Source organism: Amia ocellicauda, chromosome 1 (assembly GCF_036373705.1).
Source record: "Amia ocellicauda isolate fAmiCal2 chromosome 1, fAmiCal2.hap1, whole genome shotgun sequence".
In the NCBI taxonomy this organism is placed as follows: Eukaryota; Metazoa; Chordata; class Actinopteri; order Amiiformes; family Amiidae; genus Amia; species Amia ocellicauda.
Window position 1 is genome coordinate 14,629,726 of NC_089850.1, and position 16,264 is coordinate 14,645,989.

The window sequence follows — 16,264 nt, forward strand, 5'->3', positions numbered from 1 at the left end:
AAACAAAAAGAAAAACCAGACACACGCACTGCCAGGCCTCCAGTCCATGTCACATTCCCAGACTGCTACACTACAACTGAAGAGCACTGATTCACAATAAGTAGGGGAAAAAAAAAGGCTACCAATGATGAACCTTTATTTTCAGCTGTTTAATATTTAATATTTCTAAGTAAACATTTGGAAGCACGCAGTTCAAAGTTAATATACAGATTTGCAATACGTAAAGTGATTAATTTTAAGAGCATGTTAAGCGACAGGCAGAGAAGACAGACAGATTTTAATGTTTTTTTTTTCCCTCCTGCTTTGTGAGAGTTTGGGAAAAACAAAAAAAACATAAGAAGGTTGTCTGCTTCTTTGACCTTCATCTTCAGATTGATAAGTTACACCAATAGTGTAGACAAAACAGTGGAGGCAAATCCTCTTTACTTACTGCCTGAAAGCCACCTAAAAACACAGCTCTAAACCAACTGATGATATAATAGTCTACAGGATTAGAAGCTGCTGTAATGTGTCCAATCTGGGCTGTGGGAGGGATGCAGCACAGCGGGGGGGCTACAGTTCATAATCAAACTTGTACTCGTTGGCCAGGTAGATTCTGCGGAAGATGAGGGCTGCCAGGGCAAGGGTGAGCACCACGATCAGGATGGCTGAGCCGGTGTGACTGGCATCCGGAGCGCGCTGCTGGGCCGGGGGGAAGGCGGGCGAGGCTGGCCTCCGGGGGTGCTGCGTCTGCTGCTGGGCACGTCGCTGCCGGGGACTCAGAGGACGGCTGCTGGGGATGGCCGGGGGGGCTTCTTCGCTGGGGGCAGGTTGAGCTTCAGCCTGAAACACAGCACAAGAACACTGGCGGATGTTTTTTTTCATACTGACATCACATCACAGCTGCAAACATTTTTGCACGTGCCTTTTGAGAAGAAAACTTGGACTGACTAAGAGGAAATGTTGCTGTCAGAAAACATTTGGAGTCTGAAGGTTTCTTTTTTTCTTTATTTATTTCTTCTTTTGAAAGCCTATAAGGGGAAGTTTTATTTAAAGTAACGCTGGGTGAATAGACCAGACAGACGTCAGACGGAGCACTGCTTTAATTTGGAGTAAACCGTACTCTGCCCAATTAAAAAGAGGCTCGAGGGGGACTGTGTCATACCAACACAATTCAGTCTGGTCACCCACGAGTCAAAGACTGGCAGAGAGTTGGGATTTCCTGCAGCCTCAGCCGATCAGATGGCTGCGCTGCCACCCAGGAAGAGCTGCTGTGAGTCTCATAGTAGATGACAGCACCCTCTAATGACTGCAACATTGTAAAGCCAGCTTCATAGACTGCACACACACAAATCTGAAGAAATCTGATTTTATTCTATTCTGAACTGGAAACCAAACATTGATCTTAGAGCAGGAAAGCACGTCACATGGCACAGCAGATGGTCTGACGTTTTTTTACGCTTTTTTATTTTATTTTTTCTACTTCTTCCCCCACTCATCTCTAGCAGTGTCACTGTTGAAACACAGCTTATCCAGGATTTGACCACAATTTATCACCGAATACCAGCCTGCATTTACTTGAAGCCAGTGTCTGTCCTGGACCAATGCCAACATCTTTAAAGGATCAGTTATGTAAAAGTTACTCTGGCCTCTCAATATTAAGGGATAAATCCTTGTGGTGTATTTAGGTATATTGCACTTCTACAACTATTTTTTAAAGCCCTGGTTATTTTTACAATAAAACTCGGCTTAGTGGGAGGAAATACCTTGAATGAAACTGAAATCACTTGCCGATTCTACAATAGCACTTGGAATTTCTACTTTAAATGGGCGTGATTTCCCTTGCACAGAACTGAAACGCTACACTCCATCTCCAATCTCTGTTAAGAATGCCGAGTCTGAACAGTACACTGCACAACAATAATGGCACCCACAGATTCGGCCAGATGGTGATAAAGCTATCTACGCTCCGAAAAATCTATTAGTTGCATTTTAGAGATTCAGGCTACACTTACAGGTTTCTGAATAGCAGACTCGAAGATCAGTGTCTCACTAAAACTGCCATTTCTAATCTGTTGTTGCGGTGCTAATTTCTTCCAGGACAACGTAATCTGAGCTATAGATATTTATTGTCCTCACGGTTTTAAAATGCTAGTCACGCTTACATTGAGCCAATGAGGTCTATAACATTATACTGACAATCATCTTAATTTATGTTGTTGTTGTTGTTGTTTTTCCAGCAGTTGTAACCCATCTGAGAATTGTGTAGCACACATCCTTCTGATATACCACTACCACTCTGACATATAGCCACTGTTGAACCGGACTCGCTATATCCCTGCCGACTACGCCCCTCTGAATTCTGCTGCCTTTCAGACAACTCTTGCATAAAACCTGGCAACTCCAGCTGTCAGGTGTGGAGTGGCACTGCGCCTGAATGTGAACCTGTCACCTGTGTGTCAAATCACTCGCCCACAGTAACAGGAGAGACATTCTGAAGTTTTGCAATAGTACATAAACCACTACCAGAAAAAGGGGACACATTGAGAGATGATAATTTCATATACTCCATGTTAAAATTAAACCTAGTTGTCTAGGAAGTGTATAGATTGTGCTCCCCCTTATGACCAACTTTTAAATATCATGGTACAATTACAACATGGCGTAAGGTTCCCATGACAGAACAGCGAGGGAAGAGATAAGGTCAGAGCTGATGTCAAGGTGCAGTCTGGATTGAACATAAAGGTGCTATTGTCTCACAATAAAACTGAGTCTCACCTGGTCAGGCTGGGCAGTGGCGGCCATTGCTGCTTGTTCCCTTGATGCAGAGGCCTGTGGCAGCATCTCAGACTCAGAGGGGGGCTCACTCTCTGCTCCCTGGCTCTGGTCAGCTTTACTGGATGTACTTGACTCTGCCTGTGGAGCACAAAAACAGCTCTCTAATTTAACATTGCTTACCATCACTCTTATCTAAAGCTGGGGTCAGACTACACGATTTCTACAATCCAACCCGATTTTGTGAACAGTGGGCAGCTCACACTTAGTCATTAGAAAATATTTGAGAAGAGAGTGTTTTTGGTTTAGTTTTTTTCCCCTCAACAAATTAAATACCACCACTAAAACTTAAACTTACTGGCAGCTTAAAGCTGATCTGTCTGGCTAGTTCTTTGGCTTCCTTGTCCTCCTGGCTGGGGTTGCTGTTGGAGGTGGGAGGAAGCAGAGCAGTCCTCATGGTGCAGCCACAAGCTTCACAGCAGAAGTCCTGGGACCTGAAAAGTCAGCACGTAAATGGTTGACAATGGGAAGCTGTACAGGAGGTCGCCTTGCCTGCATTCAGCATCTAACCTGAAAGGGGCCGTAACTAATTCTGGCGAGATTTCATGCCACTGAGGACCAATGTTTGACCAGTTGGACAACATAATCTTTATTCACATACATCCAAGGACTTTTGGGTAAACCGTTCTACCTCCAGTGTATGGAAGCTGCCTACTGGCCTAGGTCAAGGATCCCCAACAGGTCGATTGTGAGGTACCAGTCGATCGTGAGACACCCCCCCCCCCGCCCCATGAGCTATTTTCCTCAAACTGGGTGTGATTAAATAAACAAACGGATGTCGTTTCCGAATTCATGTCGAAACCTGGCAGCCTTGTTTGCGAGTTCAATATTTGAACACACACAAGTCAAAAGGGCAAACTCTCTACAAAATAAGAGCTCTGTCTCAGCCTCAGGCACTGTGTGGCAACACTTTAATCAGAACGATAAGGGCCGAGCTTTATTTATAGAGGAGGACATGCTCTGCCTATCACATTGAATTTGTCTGTTAATGAAACAGTCAGTCATTAAGGCTCTTTCCATCCAAGTCCGGTTATTCATCAATCATAACACGCAAGGAAGTCATGAAGGAAGGTCTGGCATACATGTATACACACTACAATACACGTTGTATTGTGACCTAAATGTAGCAATTGGCAAAGTATGGATTAAACCGCTGCTGTTAAATGGGGATTAGATGCATGGGGTCCACTTACATTAACCAAACAGCAGTGGATCTGCATATAAACACACATTAATCTAAACTCTGTTCTCTCCCACACACAGAATTAACTTTCACCTTATAATTGAAAATATTTACATTTAGTGTGTGTGGTAGGTTTAGGTGGGCAGGGCTAATATTTACATTTAATCATTTTTCAATCCAAATCAACTTACTTTTTGGCCAGTGCTTTCCTCTCCTCAGGAGTGTAATCAAGAGAACCTATTGCACCCTCTCCTTTGGTGGGCATGAATCCGATAATAGCTATTAGAGCAGTTCTGACTGAAAGAGAAAAAATACAAAAGGAAGAGGGGGGGGAATTCAAATCAAAAACCCCAAACCTGTAATGCAACATTAAATTAAATGAGTCTATAATTCACATGAAAGAACAGCAGTCTGTCAAGTTAAACACCCGTGTTATGTAATCTGAAGTAAGGCTTTTGTTGTTGCCATTTTTTTCCCCTTGCATAAGCCTGGATTTACAGTGCCTCTATAAGGACAGAATCCCCTTTGTGTTTCTCCTCAAAATACCCTGACTGAGATGACTTTCCCAATCTGCTTGCATTGGACAAACATAAGGTTAAACAAGAGTGTCAATCAATATAATAAATAAAAACAAAAAAACACCTTGCAACATGGTGAGAGTGACATTACCCACAATTTGAATGTGCAAGACCTAATCAGAAATACAAGGTGTTTTTTATTTATTTATTGGGAACGTCTAAAAAAGATATACTGAACCTTAAACATTTTAGACCGTGAACTATATGTTACAAGGGTGGATTTGCTGTTTGTGCCAATAAAATGATTTTCACTCATACTAGCTAGATGTTCAATCAAGTGCCAATGTGAAACGTTAAGGAAAAAAGTAAAATACTAGTGTCTCCATTCTTGTATCTTGGACAGTAGTACACAAGCAGTCCTGCAGAAGTAAATGCAGGGTCTATAGAGATGTTTGTGACTGTGCTCCACTCTGTTGGACTGTTTTTTTTGTTTCTCTGCTGGTTGAAAAATCATGAACACTTCAAGAAAGTCACCAATGTAATTTGCTTCCACTCTCCTTTCATAACGGTCACTGAATCAGGAGGAGAAACCACCAGTACAGCACTCACTGCCTATAAGAGTTTTATATTTTATAAACGGGCCATCAGAAAAGACCAGCTCCTACAGTTGTGTGTGGACCTTCCATAGTTCTCTCATATTGCCTGAACAATTCAACTTCACATGAACATACTAGATCAGGGGATGTGTAAAGATTACTGTAGTCCATGTGCAATACAATTCCAAAACACTAGCATGTTGGATTGGAGGCGTGAAATGATTTCTGACAGGCTGAGACGACCTTTTCAAAGAGGTTTAAACAGTTTAATTGCATAAGAAGCATACGCTTAAAATTGAGAGAAAAATAGGGGAGGACTGACAGCAGAAGAGTGACACAATGTGCTTGAGGAAAACTGCAAGCTGACTCTAGATAAGAAACCTGTCCACCAGAGAGTGATGTAAGAACCAAACGCACCCTACAATCTCTATAGCCAGTGGGTGAGCATGTGACTCCTGGACTCAGTTTTAGATTTTTGCATTACCCGCAAGATTCAAATTTGAGGCCCATTCAATTGCTTTCTAACACAAAATAAACAACTCCCACCAATTTGGTTGACAAATGATACGTCTAATTTTTCCTTTTTTGTAAACAGAAATAGAAGTTCATTTATACAAGAAAAAAAAAAAAACATCCTAGTCTTTTGTGTATGCATTTCAATATTTAAATCCGAAAACCAAAATCATTGTTCTTTGCATAGTCCTTCCTAGTATTCCTGTGTGTCTTTCTTTTTCCATCCAAAATGTTCCGATCATTTTTGCATGGCTGAAGAAGGGAAGCTGACTGGCGTATAGACGTGTGTTCTGAATGTGGATATCCCTGATCACGAGAGAGGCGTATCTGTACTTACTGCTCCAGGAGGGCTGCCAGGTCTCGGGGTGGTGTCCTGAGATGCTCAGGCAGATCTTCTTGCCAATTTCAAATCTTCCATTGGGCTGAAAGAAGAACTGCGTATTAACACCATACAAAAAAAAAAAAAACATTGTTGTTCTACAATTCATCTATGAAAATATGTAAAAACAGTGTAGAAAATGAGAGGGGTGACACCAAATAAAAACAAGCTGCACACTTGTGAATGTTATAAAAATGAATCAGGTCATTAAATAAGGGTAAAGTGACACTGAGCTGCCTTCATTTAGATCAATATATCTGTTCATCTTGACAGCACTGTTGTAATCACTGTTTGTAGCCACAACCTTCTCCCCATCAACCAAAAACTAAAGCAATTTACATCTGAACAATGAACAAGCCAAGGCTAGCTAAGTGCTGACCCTGTTTATAAGCCCAGTAAGTTCAGATCAGGTAAACTGGGCTCTCTTGGATGAAGTTTATCAGCTGAAGCAGAAGCGAAATATTGCACAGAGATAATAGGTTCTCACGGTGAGGAGTATAATGCTGGGAGGCTTCATAGGGTATTCTGGAGGAAGTACTATTCTCCCATGATACACGCCACCGTCGAAATCAGAGTCAGGAGGCCCCCGTACTGAGAAATGCCACTCAAAAAGATTATCCTGAAAGCAAGACAATAAAAATGTAAAACAAAATAGAAAACATGATGCTCAATGCTCAAATCTGAAAAATTAAGCTGTATTTCAGTCATTCAATTACAGACAAAATTAGAATTGGAGACTCTATAAAGAGGGACACTTGTATTCAATATACAGCATCTCAAGACAGTGAAACAAGAGGAAATCAGGGTCAGTTGTCCGCAGTAGCTACAGCGGGGTCAGTTGTCTGCTGTAGCTCGTCTCACCTCTAAGGGCTGTGCATGGTAATGTTCTGTCGGATCCCTGAGTTCAGCTGCTTCCTTCATCAGCCGCTTCACAGCTGCAGGTACACAAAAATTAAGACACTCATTTCTCAAGGAGATACAGCTGCAATCGTGCAATGGTTATTCCAAGTGACATAGAAAAAAAAGCCTGCAGTTCACCCAAGAGATGCACTGTAAAGATGCTCTCACTGGGAAAGCCAAGAGAACAAGTAGTCCATCCTTGAACAGTGAACTATTTCACAATTCATTCCTGGAAAGGCTCTTTCACAGAAACCGGTAGATCATTGGAAGCAGAAGTAGAATGGTTGCTAACATGCTAACATCCTTTCAGAGGGGGGTGAATGCTCTTTCTCCAACACGACCCAAGTGTTGTGGTTTAGACTGGCACTGACCAGATAGACCACCAGTTTTTCCTCTCCCATCCTTGATATGTATTTTCCTCTCTTGTTTCAGCAGGTTAGCAATTTGTTTTCAAGGTAAGTCCTGTGAGTTTACAAAACACTTAATCACCATTGTAAATCATACAACCTTATTTTGGAAAATACAGTGAGGGAAAAAAGTATTTGATCCCCTGCTGATTTTGTATGTTTGTCCACTGACAAAGAAATGATCAGTCTATAATTTTAATGGTAGGTGTATTTTAACAGTGAGAGAAAGAATAACAACAACAAAATCCAGAAAAACGCATTTCAAAAAAGTTATAAATTGATTTGCATGTTAATGAGGGAAATAAGTATTTGATCCATCAGCAAGATTTCTGGCTCCCAGGTGTCTTTTATACAGGTAACGAGCTGAGATTAGAAGCACTCTCTTAAAGGGAGTGCTCCTAATCTCAGCTCATTACCTGTATAAAAGACACCTGTCCACAGAAGCAATCAATCAATCAGATTCCAAACTCTCCACCATGGCCAAGACCAAAGAGCTGTCCAAGGATGTCAGGGACAAGATTGTAGACCTACACAAGGCTGGAATGGGCTACAAGACCATCGCCAAGCAGCTTGGTGAGAAGGTGACAACAGTTGGTGCGATTATTCGCAAATGGAAGAAACACAAAATAACTATCAGTCTCCCTCGGTCTGGGGCTCCATGCAAGATCTCACCTCGTGGAGTTTCAATGATCATGAGAACGGTGAGGAATCAGCCCAGAACTACAGGGGAGGATCTTGTTAATGATCTCAAGGCAGCTAGGACCATAGTCACCAAGAAAACAATTGGTAACACACTACGTCGTGAAGGACTGAAATCCTGCAGCGCCCGCAAGGTCCCCCTGCTCAAGAAAGCACATGTACAGGCCCGTCTGAAGTTTGCCAATGAACATCTGAATGATTCAGAGGAGAACTGGGTGAAAGTGTTGTGGTCAGATGAGACCAAAATCGAGCTCTTTGGCATCAACTCAACTCGCCGTGTTTGGAGGAGGAGGAATGACCCCAAGAACACCATCCCCACCGTCAAACATGGAGGTGGAAACATTATGCTTTGGGGGTGTTTTTCTGCTAAGGGGACAGGACAACTGCACCGCATCAAAGGGACGATGGACGGGGCCATGTACCGTCAAATCTTGGGTGAGAACCTCCTTCCCTCAGCCAGGGCATTGAAAATGGGTCGTGGATGGGTATTCCAGCATGACAATGACCCAAAACACACAACCAAGGCAACAAAGGAGTGGCTCAAGAAGAAGCACATTAAGGTCCTGGGGTGGCCTAGCCAGTCTCCAGACCTTAATCCCATAGAAAATCTGTGGAGGGAGCTGAAGGTTCGAGTTGTCAAACGTCAGCCTTGAAACCTTAATGACTTGGAGAGGATCTGCAAAGAGGAGTGGGACAAAATCCCTCCTGAGATGTGTGCAAACCTGGTGGCCAACTACAAGAAACGTCTGACCTCTGTGATTGCCAACAAGGGTTTTGCCACCAAGTACTAAGTCGAAGGGGTCAAATACTTATTTCCCTCGTTAACATGCAAATCAATGTATAACTTTTTTGAAATGCGTTTTTCTGGATTTTTTTGTTGTTATTCTGTCTCTCACTGTTAAAATACACCTACCATTAAAATTATAGACTGATCATTTCTTTGTCAGTGGGTAAACGTACAAAATCAGCAGGGGATCAAATACTTTTTTCCCTCACTGTATATACACAAATTCATATACCTTCCTAACTGAGAAATTTAGGATTGTGGTAAAGGACTTAAGGAGACAGCTTTTACATCACAGGCCTGTGCTCACCAAAGTACGACAGACGTCCATGCTGGAGACCCCCCACCGCCAACTGACAAATGGGCTGCCTCCACAGAGACTAGCACCAAATTCCACTTGAAGATTTCTTTTGTGAAACTCAGACATTCAAGGTACTTTATATATTCCATATACCAGAGCAACAAACCCAAATACAAACTACATATTGGTAACATATAGAAGAACTAAAGATAACAAGGAGATCTAAAGATAATGATCCAGTTCCAGCTATTATTGCTAGCCTACATGTTTACTGTAGGAAACTGTATTGACTGCAATATGGAATCAGTGAGATGCCAAGATGGCATTTCCCTAGAGGCACAGAATCCACAATTCTGGAAATACAGTGCTGTTGAAACATCTGTTTCTCACAGGATATCCAAGACTTGTTCAGCTATGGATTTAATAGCACATCAGCCTATGGGGAAGGTCTACTTCCCTCACAGACATCACCAAGCTATTATATGACTAATGGTATTCATGACAGATATTGAATGCTAAACCCTTAAGGATTTAAAATAGATTATGTTGTGCTAGCTTTAAGCCTAGTGACATATAGAGAATGATTACTATAAAACAGTAAAGAGGTAGGTCTACTTTGAGATTTTTTTTTTTTTTAATAAGTAAATAATAATTATTTGAAAGGCTCATCATATTTAGAAGCAAGGTAAAATATGTCTACTTGTTTATTCAACAAACAATCATTACATAATAGAATTTAACAGCTTTGATGATCAGTAATGTATTTAGTGGTTTTTACTTTCTTCACTGAATGAGTCACTGGCCAATAGCTACTGGGGGAGATTGCTTGTCATCAACCCTATAGTTTAAGAAACAAACTCTTCCCTTCCCTGACAATATCCACAAATAATGTAACTTTATCAGTGTTTTCTGACAGCACATGATCTTCACATCACTGCAAGCACATATCTAATAATATCAAAACCTTGTTCAAACACATTGATTTTTCTCATTAAACAGGCTCAATTCTCAGGTTCTCCTTTGGCTATGTTGTTCCCTACTTAAAAGGACTGATCTCGTTTCCTTCCTTTACTATAATACGAATTCTGCTTTATGCATTCATTTGTATTAATTTCACTCCATGTATCTTTTTAAAAGGAAATTCAATATAAAGTGGTATCTACCTATGAAAACTTTGCAAGCATGACTATCATCCATATTTTAATAAGAAATCAGAAATCTGCAGAAAAAATAACCATTTCAAGGGGTGAATTTAGCAACATCAAAGCTTACAGGACATTTTGCAGCAAGATGGCAGAATGAAAGCAAAATTAAACTACTAGCTTTTGCAATGAAATAAGAGTTATATAACTCTTTCATTATTTTTACACTTCAAGCAACTGTTATACAAAGAAGACTTTAATCCTTGTTCAGTAAAACTCCTGTAGGTTGTAGTGAAGTTTTCTATGGTTAGTCCCTCTTCCATCTTGCACAACAGTGAAAAGTTCTGAATCCTAAAAAGTACTCTAAAAGTCAAATTTAAAGTTACTTTTTAAAAAAAATTAAATCCAAACATTACACTTTTTTTTTTACTGAACATAAAAGTATAGTCTTGGCATAAATCTAATAAGTGCATTTCGCTCATTTTCATCAACTTTGAAACTTTATCTTTGTAAAATTACAAAACACATGGTACCATAAGGAAGTTGAATAACCCTCACAAGGGAGCAACAGAGCCCGAAAATGGAGAAAACATCAGTACAGTGTAACACTACTCTAGTGCCATTTCTGAATGTGACTGTGACAAACTCAGCTGACTGATATATCAGCAGTTCAGTTAGTTAAAATAAATAAAATAAATAAAACATTCTGCTTGAAAAGAGCGATAGCGTAAAAGGGGGGGTGGGGGCACCTATTTTTCAGAGCCCTGTGGGAGAAGGGCAGCTGTGTGCAGCATCTCTTGCTCTGACTGTGTGGGTGTAAATCCAATTTAGCCCCCGCTACAGTAGGTAAAAAAAAAACAATCTGAAGTGACAGCTGGGCAAGTTGGGAGCGTAATGTGTCCTGACAGTTTCTGCCAAGGCCGTGGTGGGCCGGAGATCCTGGGTTTCACCATGAAGGGGCACTTCTTTTGAGCAAGTGTGAAGATACAGAAATGTTGGGAGTTATATGCTGATGCTAGTGCAAAGCAAAGGAAAAGAAGACAATGTAACATATTAAACTGTCTGTGCTCATTACAAAACAAGTACAATGTAACTTGCTCATGCTTGTGTTACTCAATATACAAGCAGCTAAGGTGATTTGTGAGTTCCTGGAAAAATCTAAATAATGCTAGATACTGTTAGTATAAAGCTTAGCCTGTACTGTAATATGATGTAGCTACCGATTTAATTTGCTCTGAAAATATGAGGAAATGTCAGAAAAGTAGTAATAGATGTAATTTATTTATTTATTTATTTTTGGTGTGCGTGTGCGTGTGTGTGTGTGTGTGTGTGTGTACATAAGTAGATGTAAAATACCTGCTTAGCTGAAATGGACTGTACTGTAGTTTTATTTATGCCATTTCATAATTTGCTATTAGACGTGAGAGCTGATGCCCCCCTCCTCCAGCCTCGACACATGCACATTTTAATGTATAAAACTTGTCCTACTTTCATTTCAGAAGATGCTTAAAGAACATTTATACAAAACTTGGATACCGATAACAATGAATTAAGGATTTCATCTAAAGTTCAAAGAGAAATTACAATTCGAAAGACTGCTTAAAATTCACATGTTGCATTTGAAAACAAGGCTCAAGGCCAGAAATTCTGTTATGCAATGCATATCCTTCAAATACTTGAGGATTTTTTCCATGTTGCATGTGAAGCTATGTACAAAGAAACCAAAATAAACTCTAGTTCACCTGCAAGAGTCAAGGACATCAAATACATAAAGCAAATATAGTTGCTATGGAAGTCATCTGATTTGTAAGAAAATAAAATAACCTTCCTTTTAGTGGACATTAGATTAGGTAGACAAGAGCTAAATAATGCAAAACAGTCTGATCCTGTATATGATTAAATCAAACGTATTTCCTCCAGGAGTCTCAACACCGATATCCTCTTATATGTGATACTCTGTACTATTCAGCTAAAGCATATATGCAATAGTATACTGTTGCTTTCATTGCCTATAATATTCTGTCCTCGTACACTAGGTCTAACATAGAAGACAGTACACAGCCAAGTACGCATTATCAGTAGAGATCAGACCTTAAATGTTCCTACAAGGTTGTTACTGTAAGTATTTTAACCATTCATATTTATACATTATTTATTTTTAAACTAATGATTGCTAAACTACATTCATTATTAAGGAAATGCAGAACACACAAATAAACAAGATAGAAATCCCAGAGAATACCCCCATGCAAATAAAACCCGAATTGTAGTAGAACTGCAGTTATAACATCTCAAACTAAAACCTCTTTACCAAGAGCAGACAACCATGTTTCTTCTTCTAAGCTACAGAGTGACCATAACAGGCAAGAATAATCTTGACCTTGTGTTAAATGTCGCATAACAGTTATATCCAATAAGGGTTTGAGTCAGCAAAGGAAAGAAAAAAGACTTCACTCCTTCAAAAGCATTTTTTTTTCTGGCAATATCAAGTAACACATTTCAAAATTGTGTACTCTTCTGTGTTATACATCATATTACAGTAATTATAGAAAAAAACAGCTGTATTCTAGTCTTCCAAGATATTCAGCAAATCCAACCATGCAAGAGTCTAAAAAGTTCTCACAACTTAAGTATTAGCCTATTTAATTTACAGTAGCCTCTGTATGTATTTTAGATAGCACTACTTGCTCCATGCAACTAATATTATACCAGTTACATTCCAAAGCGTGCACACATTTTACATTGTAAAGTTCATATGTTACAATAAGATTTGCAAATACATTAACCATAACAGAAAGCACCTCAGCCAGAACCACGTGGTCTTCAGCAGAACTCATTTTGTTTAGTGATTAAGACTTTGCGTTTTGGATCCCTCCGTCTCTTTGAAGAATAAGCCCTAAGAGCTTACAGCATTGCATTTATCATATTCAAGCACATTTTATTCATTTTTTTATTTAGGAAACACTGAATGGTACCAACATTGAATTGTAACTTTAGGATTATGTCATTAGCAATTGCAACTGATGTGCTAACTGTTTGTAGAGACTTTAAATTAGAAAAGAGAAAATCAGCCATGCATGTCTTCAGAGATTATAGCAAAGCTTTTTGTTTTTAGATGTGCAGGTGTCATACAGGACAGCCACTTAAACTGATATTTAGGCAATTTAACATCTTGCAAATACTCCCTTCTGTATCCATTACATGCTGTATTTTGCATAAATAATACAGCACTCCAACACCCCAAGGTAAATAAGTTAGTCTACTATTTTCCTTCTAAATAACTGCACACAGTAAGAAATTATAATTTTTCATATACTTGAACATTCCCTTTAAATTTTTTCTGTATAATTTAATTCACCTCACACTACTGAGTGGAAATCTTGATGGATCCCGTAAGTTGCTTTACGTTTTCTTAAAAAAACAACAGCAGCAATAAAATAAATAAAATACAGATATGTTTAGAAGAAATAAATGATCAATTCATTCAGAATCAATAGCTAACTACACCACTAACTTGCAATATATATATATATATATATATATATATATATATATATATATATATATATATATATATAAATAAAACTCATAATATGCTGGGCTCAAGATGATATTCCATATATTATAGTCTAGAACAGAACATTTGCATGACAATAGCAGGGATTTAGGGAAACGTTTTATTATTGCAAATGTTAGTGTCAAGTATAATCTCTTTGATTTGGTCTGATCCCGAAATACATTACAGCTGCATCTTGGCAGAAAGCGAAGAAATGGTTTTGATAGCCTGTGGCAACAACGAGAGCCCGAGTCACCCTCCTCTGTCTCCAGATGCTTTTATATTGAGGCTGACATTGCGCTACCCTCTTCAATTTTGGGAAAGTCTATTTTCCTATGTATCCCCCCCACTCCACCCCCATTCTCTAATAACAATAAATAAAAGTGACAGGAAAAGCCTCTCCTCGCAGATAGGCCTGACTCCTGTGGCATAAAGGTTTTCAGTCAACTGCTATTGGTGAGGGATTATAATTCAGAACATAAAATCTTGTTACATAATACATTTTCATTGTCACTGGAGCCTATTTGGGGTTTGCCCAACATATAAGGAAACAGAGTTGCATAATCCAGCAGTGACCTTACAAGACAAGTCACTTTCCAAGCACTTTAACTGTATCCTTCAGCCACACACATGTGATGAAAACAAACAAACAAATAGAAAAGTATATAAGAAACATGGGAGATTATTGTGTATGGGTTTAAGATCCCTGCTCACTGCAGAATGCACGGGGGACACAGGTTGCAAGAAACTCTGCTGGATATTAAACTGGCATCAGCTGCTGTATAGTACATAATCTAAAATACCAGTTTAGTGATCATTCTAAAGCAGGGAAACCCTAAATAAAAGCATGATCAATAATATACGCTAAATAAATAAATCAACACCACACCTTTAAAACATACACACAAAAGTGAGTGTTTTCCATTAAGGCTGAGAGTTGAGAGGACAACTAGCAGTGGATAAATTGTATTGTCAAGCCTTATTGCAAAACTGTTTATTATTGTTTTTATAAAATCCCTATGTATAGTATGAATAAGCTGCTTTTTCCTACAACAGTTAAGTTATTTAGTTGTCAAAGCTGAGACACTTGATGCTCTGACAGTTCAGCATAAAATACCTCTATTTTACATAAATATTAAAAAATACTTCACTCGTGAGAGTGTGCTTACAGGGGCTATAAACACTATTTAAACCCATGTCTTGCAAGAAGTAGAAACCTAAAATAGTTTAGTTGACATATGTAATAAGTATATTAAGAGGGATGAAGTACCTGTGTAAACCCCCATTGGCACTAGTATCAAATAACTACAGCCAACAACAACTCGATAGTGTGTATTTTCGATTTGAATGTCACTTATAGATGTGGTGTAATGCGATCCCACACGTTGTGAGATATGCGATATATGCCCTTAATGTAATGTCAGGTAGAGTTGTCCTCATACTATTTTGACGTCATCCTATACAAGACGATATAATGCACACCGAACCCTCCTCAATGCTGCTCAAGATTTAATTTTCATCAGTAAAATAAATGTTCCTGGGCTTAGAAAGTAAAAAAAAAAAAAAAAAAAAAAAAAAAAAACTGAAGTGGTAGTTTCTGAACATGAACATAGGAATTACACTCCTCCACTGTGTGCATGTGTGCGCATGTGTGCGCATGTGTGCGCTGGAGCGGCCTGTCAACAGGGCGGATCACTGCCAGACCACAAGGGAAATAATGGGGGTTGATTCTCGATACTTAAAAAATAAATAAATAACAACACAATCATGACACGACTACATAATCATCATATAAGTAGGGCCATAGAGTGCTGCCAAACAGCTCAAATAAATCTGCATGCTGGTACTATTTTTAATAGAGATTAGGCAAGAGTACATTATTTCCATAACGGACTACACAATTATGTCTGTTAGTGTTACATGCATTATGAGCATCTCAGGAGGCTGCAGTTTACAGGGGTAGCAGAGACACACGGAAGTAATTCAAACTGAGCCATCGTCGTCTTTAAGTATCTTTAAACCCGTGGCACTTACCGGGGCTCTTGAGGTTGTACTTGCTTTCCATCTCTACCTGTGCAGATGGACACGGCAAAACCGGGAGCCCGTACGTCTGGCGCTCACGGAGTCCAGCCCGCTTTGGTCCGAGCGATTTCCAAGTGTCACTTTTTGTTTGTTTATTTCTGGTACCGAAAAGTTCCCATAGCCCGGCCAGAGAAGCAGTGCGCTACACAGACATGTCGTCTGCTTATCGTGTGGTGGCGACTGTGCTGTTAATTTACATGTCCTGACGTGGCATAAGATGTGTAGATCCTCCTAGTTTCGTTCATGGGACGGTGACAGGTTTGCTTTCACCTTCTGTCGATTTACGAAAATGTCACATGAAAACACGGAAAACAGGAACTGAAGACGATTTTGAAAAACAAAACTTTATTTATAATCCGGGGCCGGGAAACAGCTGCATAGCGCTGAGCG

The 16,264-nt window shown here is 39.5% G+C and overlaps 1 protein-coding gene across 1 annotated transcript; it reads right to left on the minus strand.

Moving 5' to 3' along the window:
- Positions 1-130: 130 nt before the first annotated feature.
- ube2j1 (ubiquitin-conjugating enzyme E2, J1) lies at positions 131-16,227 on the minus strand. The gene is made up of 8 exons (XM_066690601.1): positions 15,827-16,227; positions 6,865-6,938; positions 6,491-6,622; positions 5,962-6,046; positions 4,189-4,294; positions 3,113-3,248; positions 2,758-2,895; positions 131-822 (listed from the first exon to the last, which is right to left on the minus strand). The coding sequence occupies exons 1-8, from the start codon at positions 15,855-15,857 to the stop codon at positions 553-555; spliced, it is 972 nt and encodes a 323-aa protein (XP_066546698.1). The 5' UTR covers positions 15,858-16,227; the 3' UTR covers positions 131-552.
- Positions 16,228-16,264: the final 37 nt, after the last annotated feature.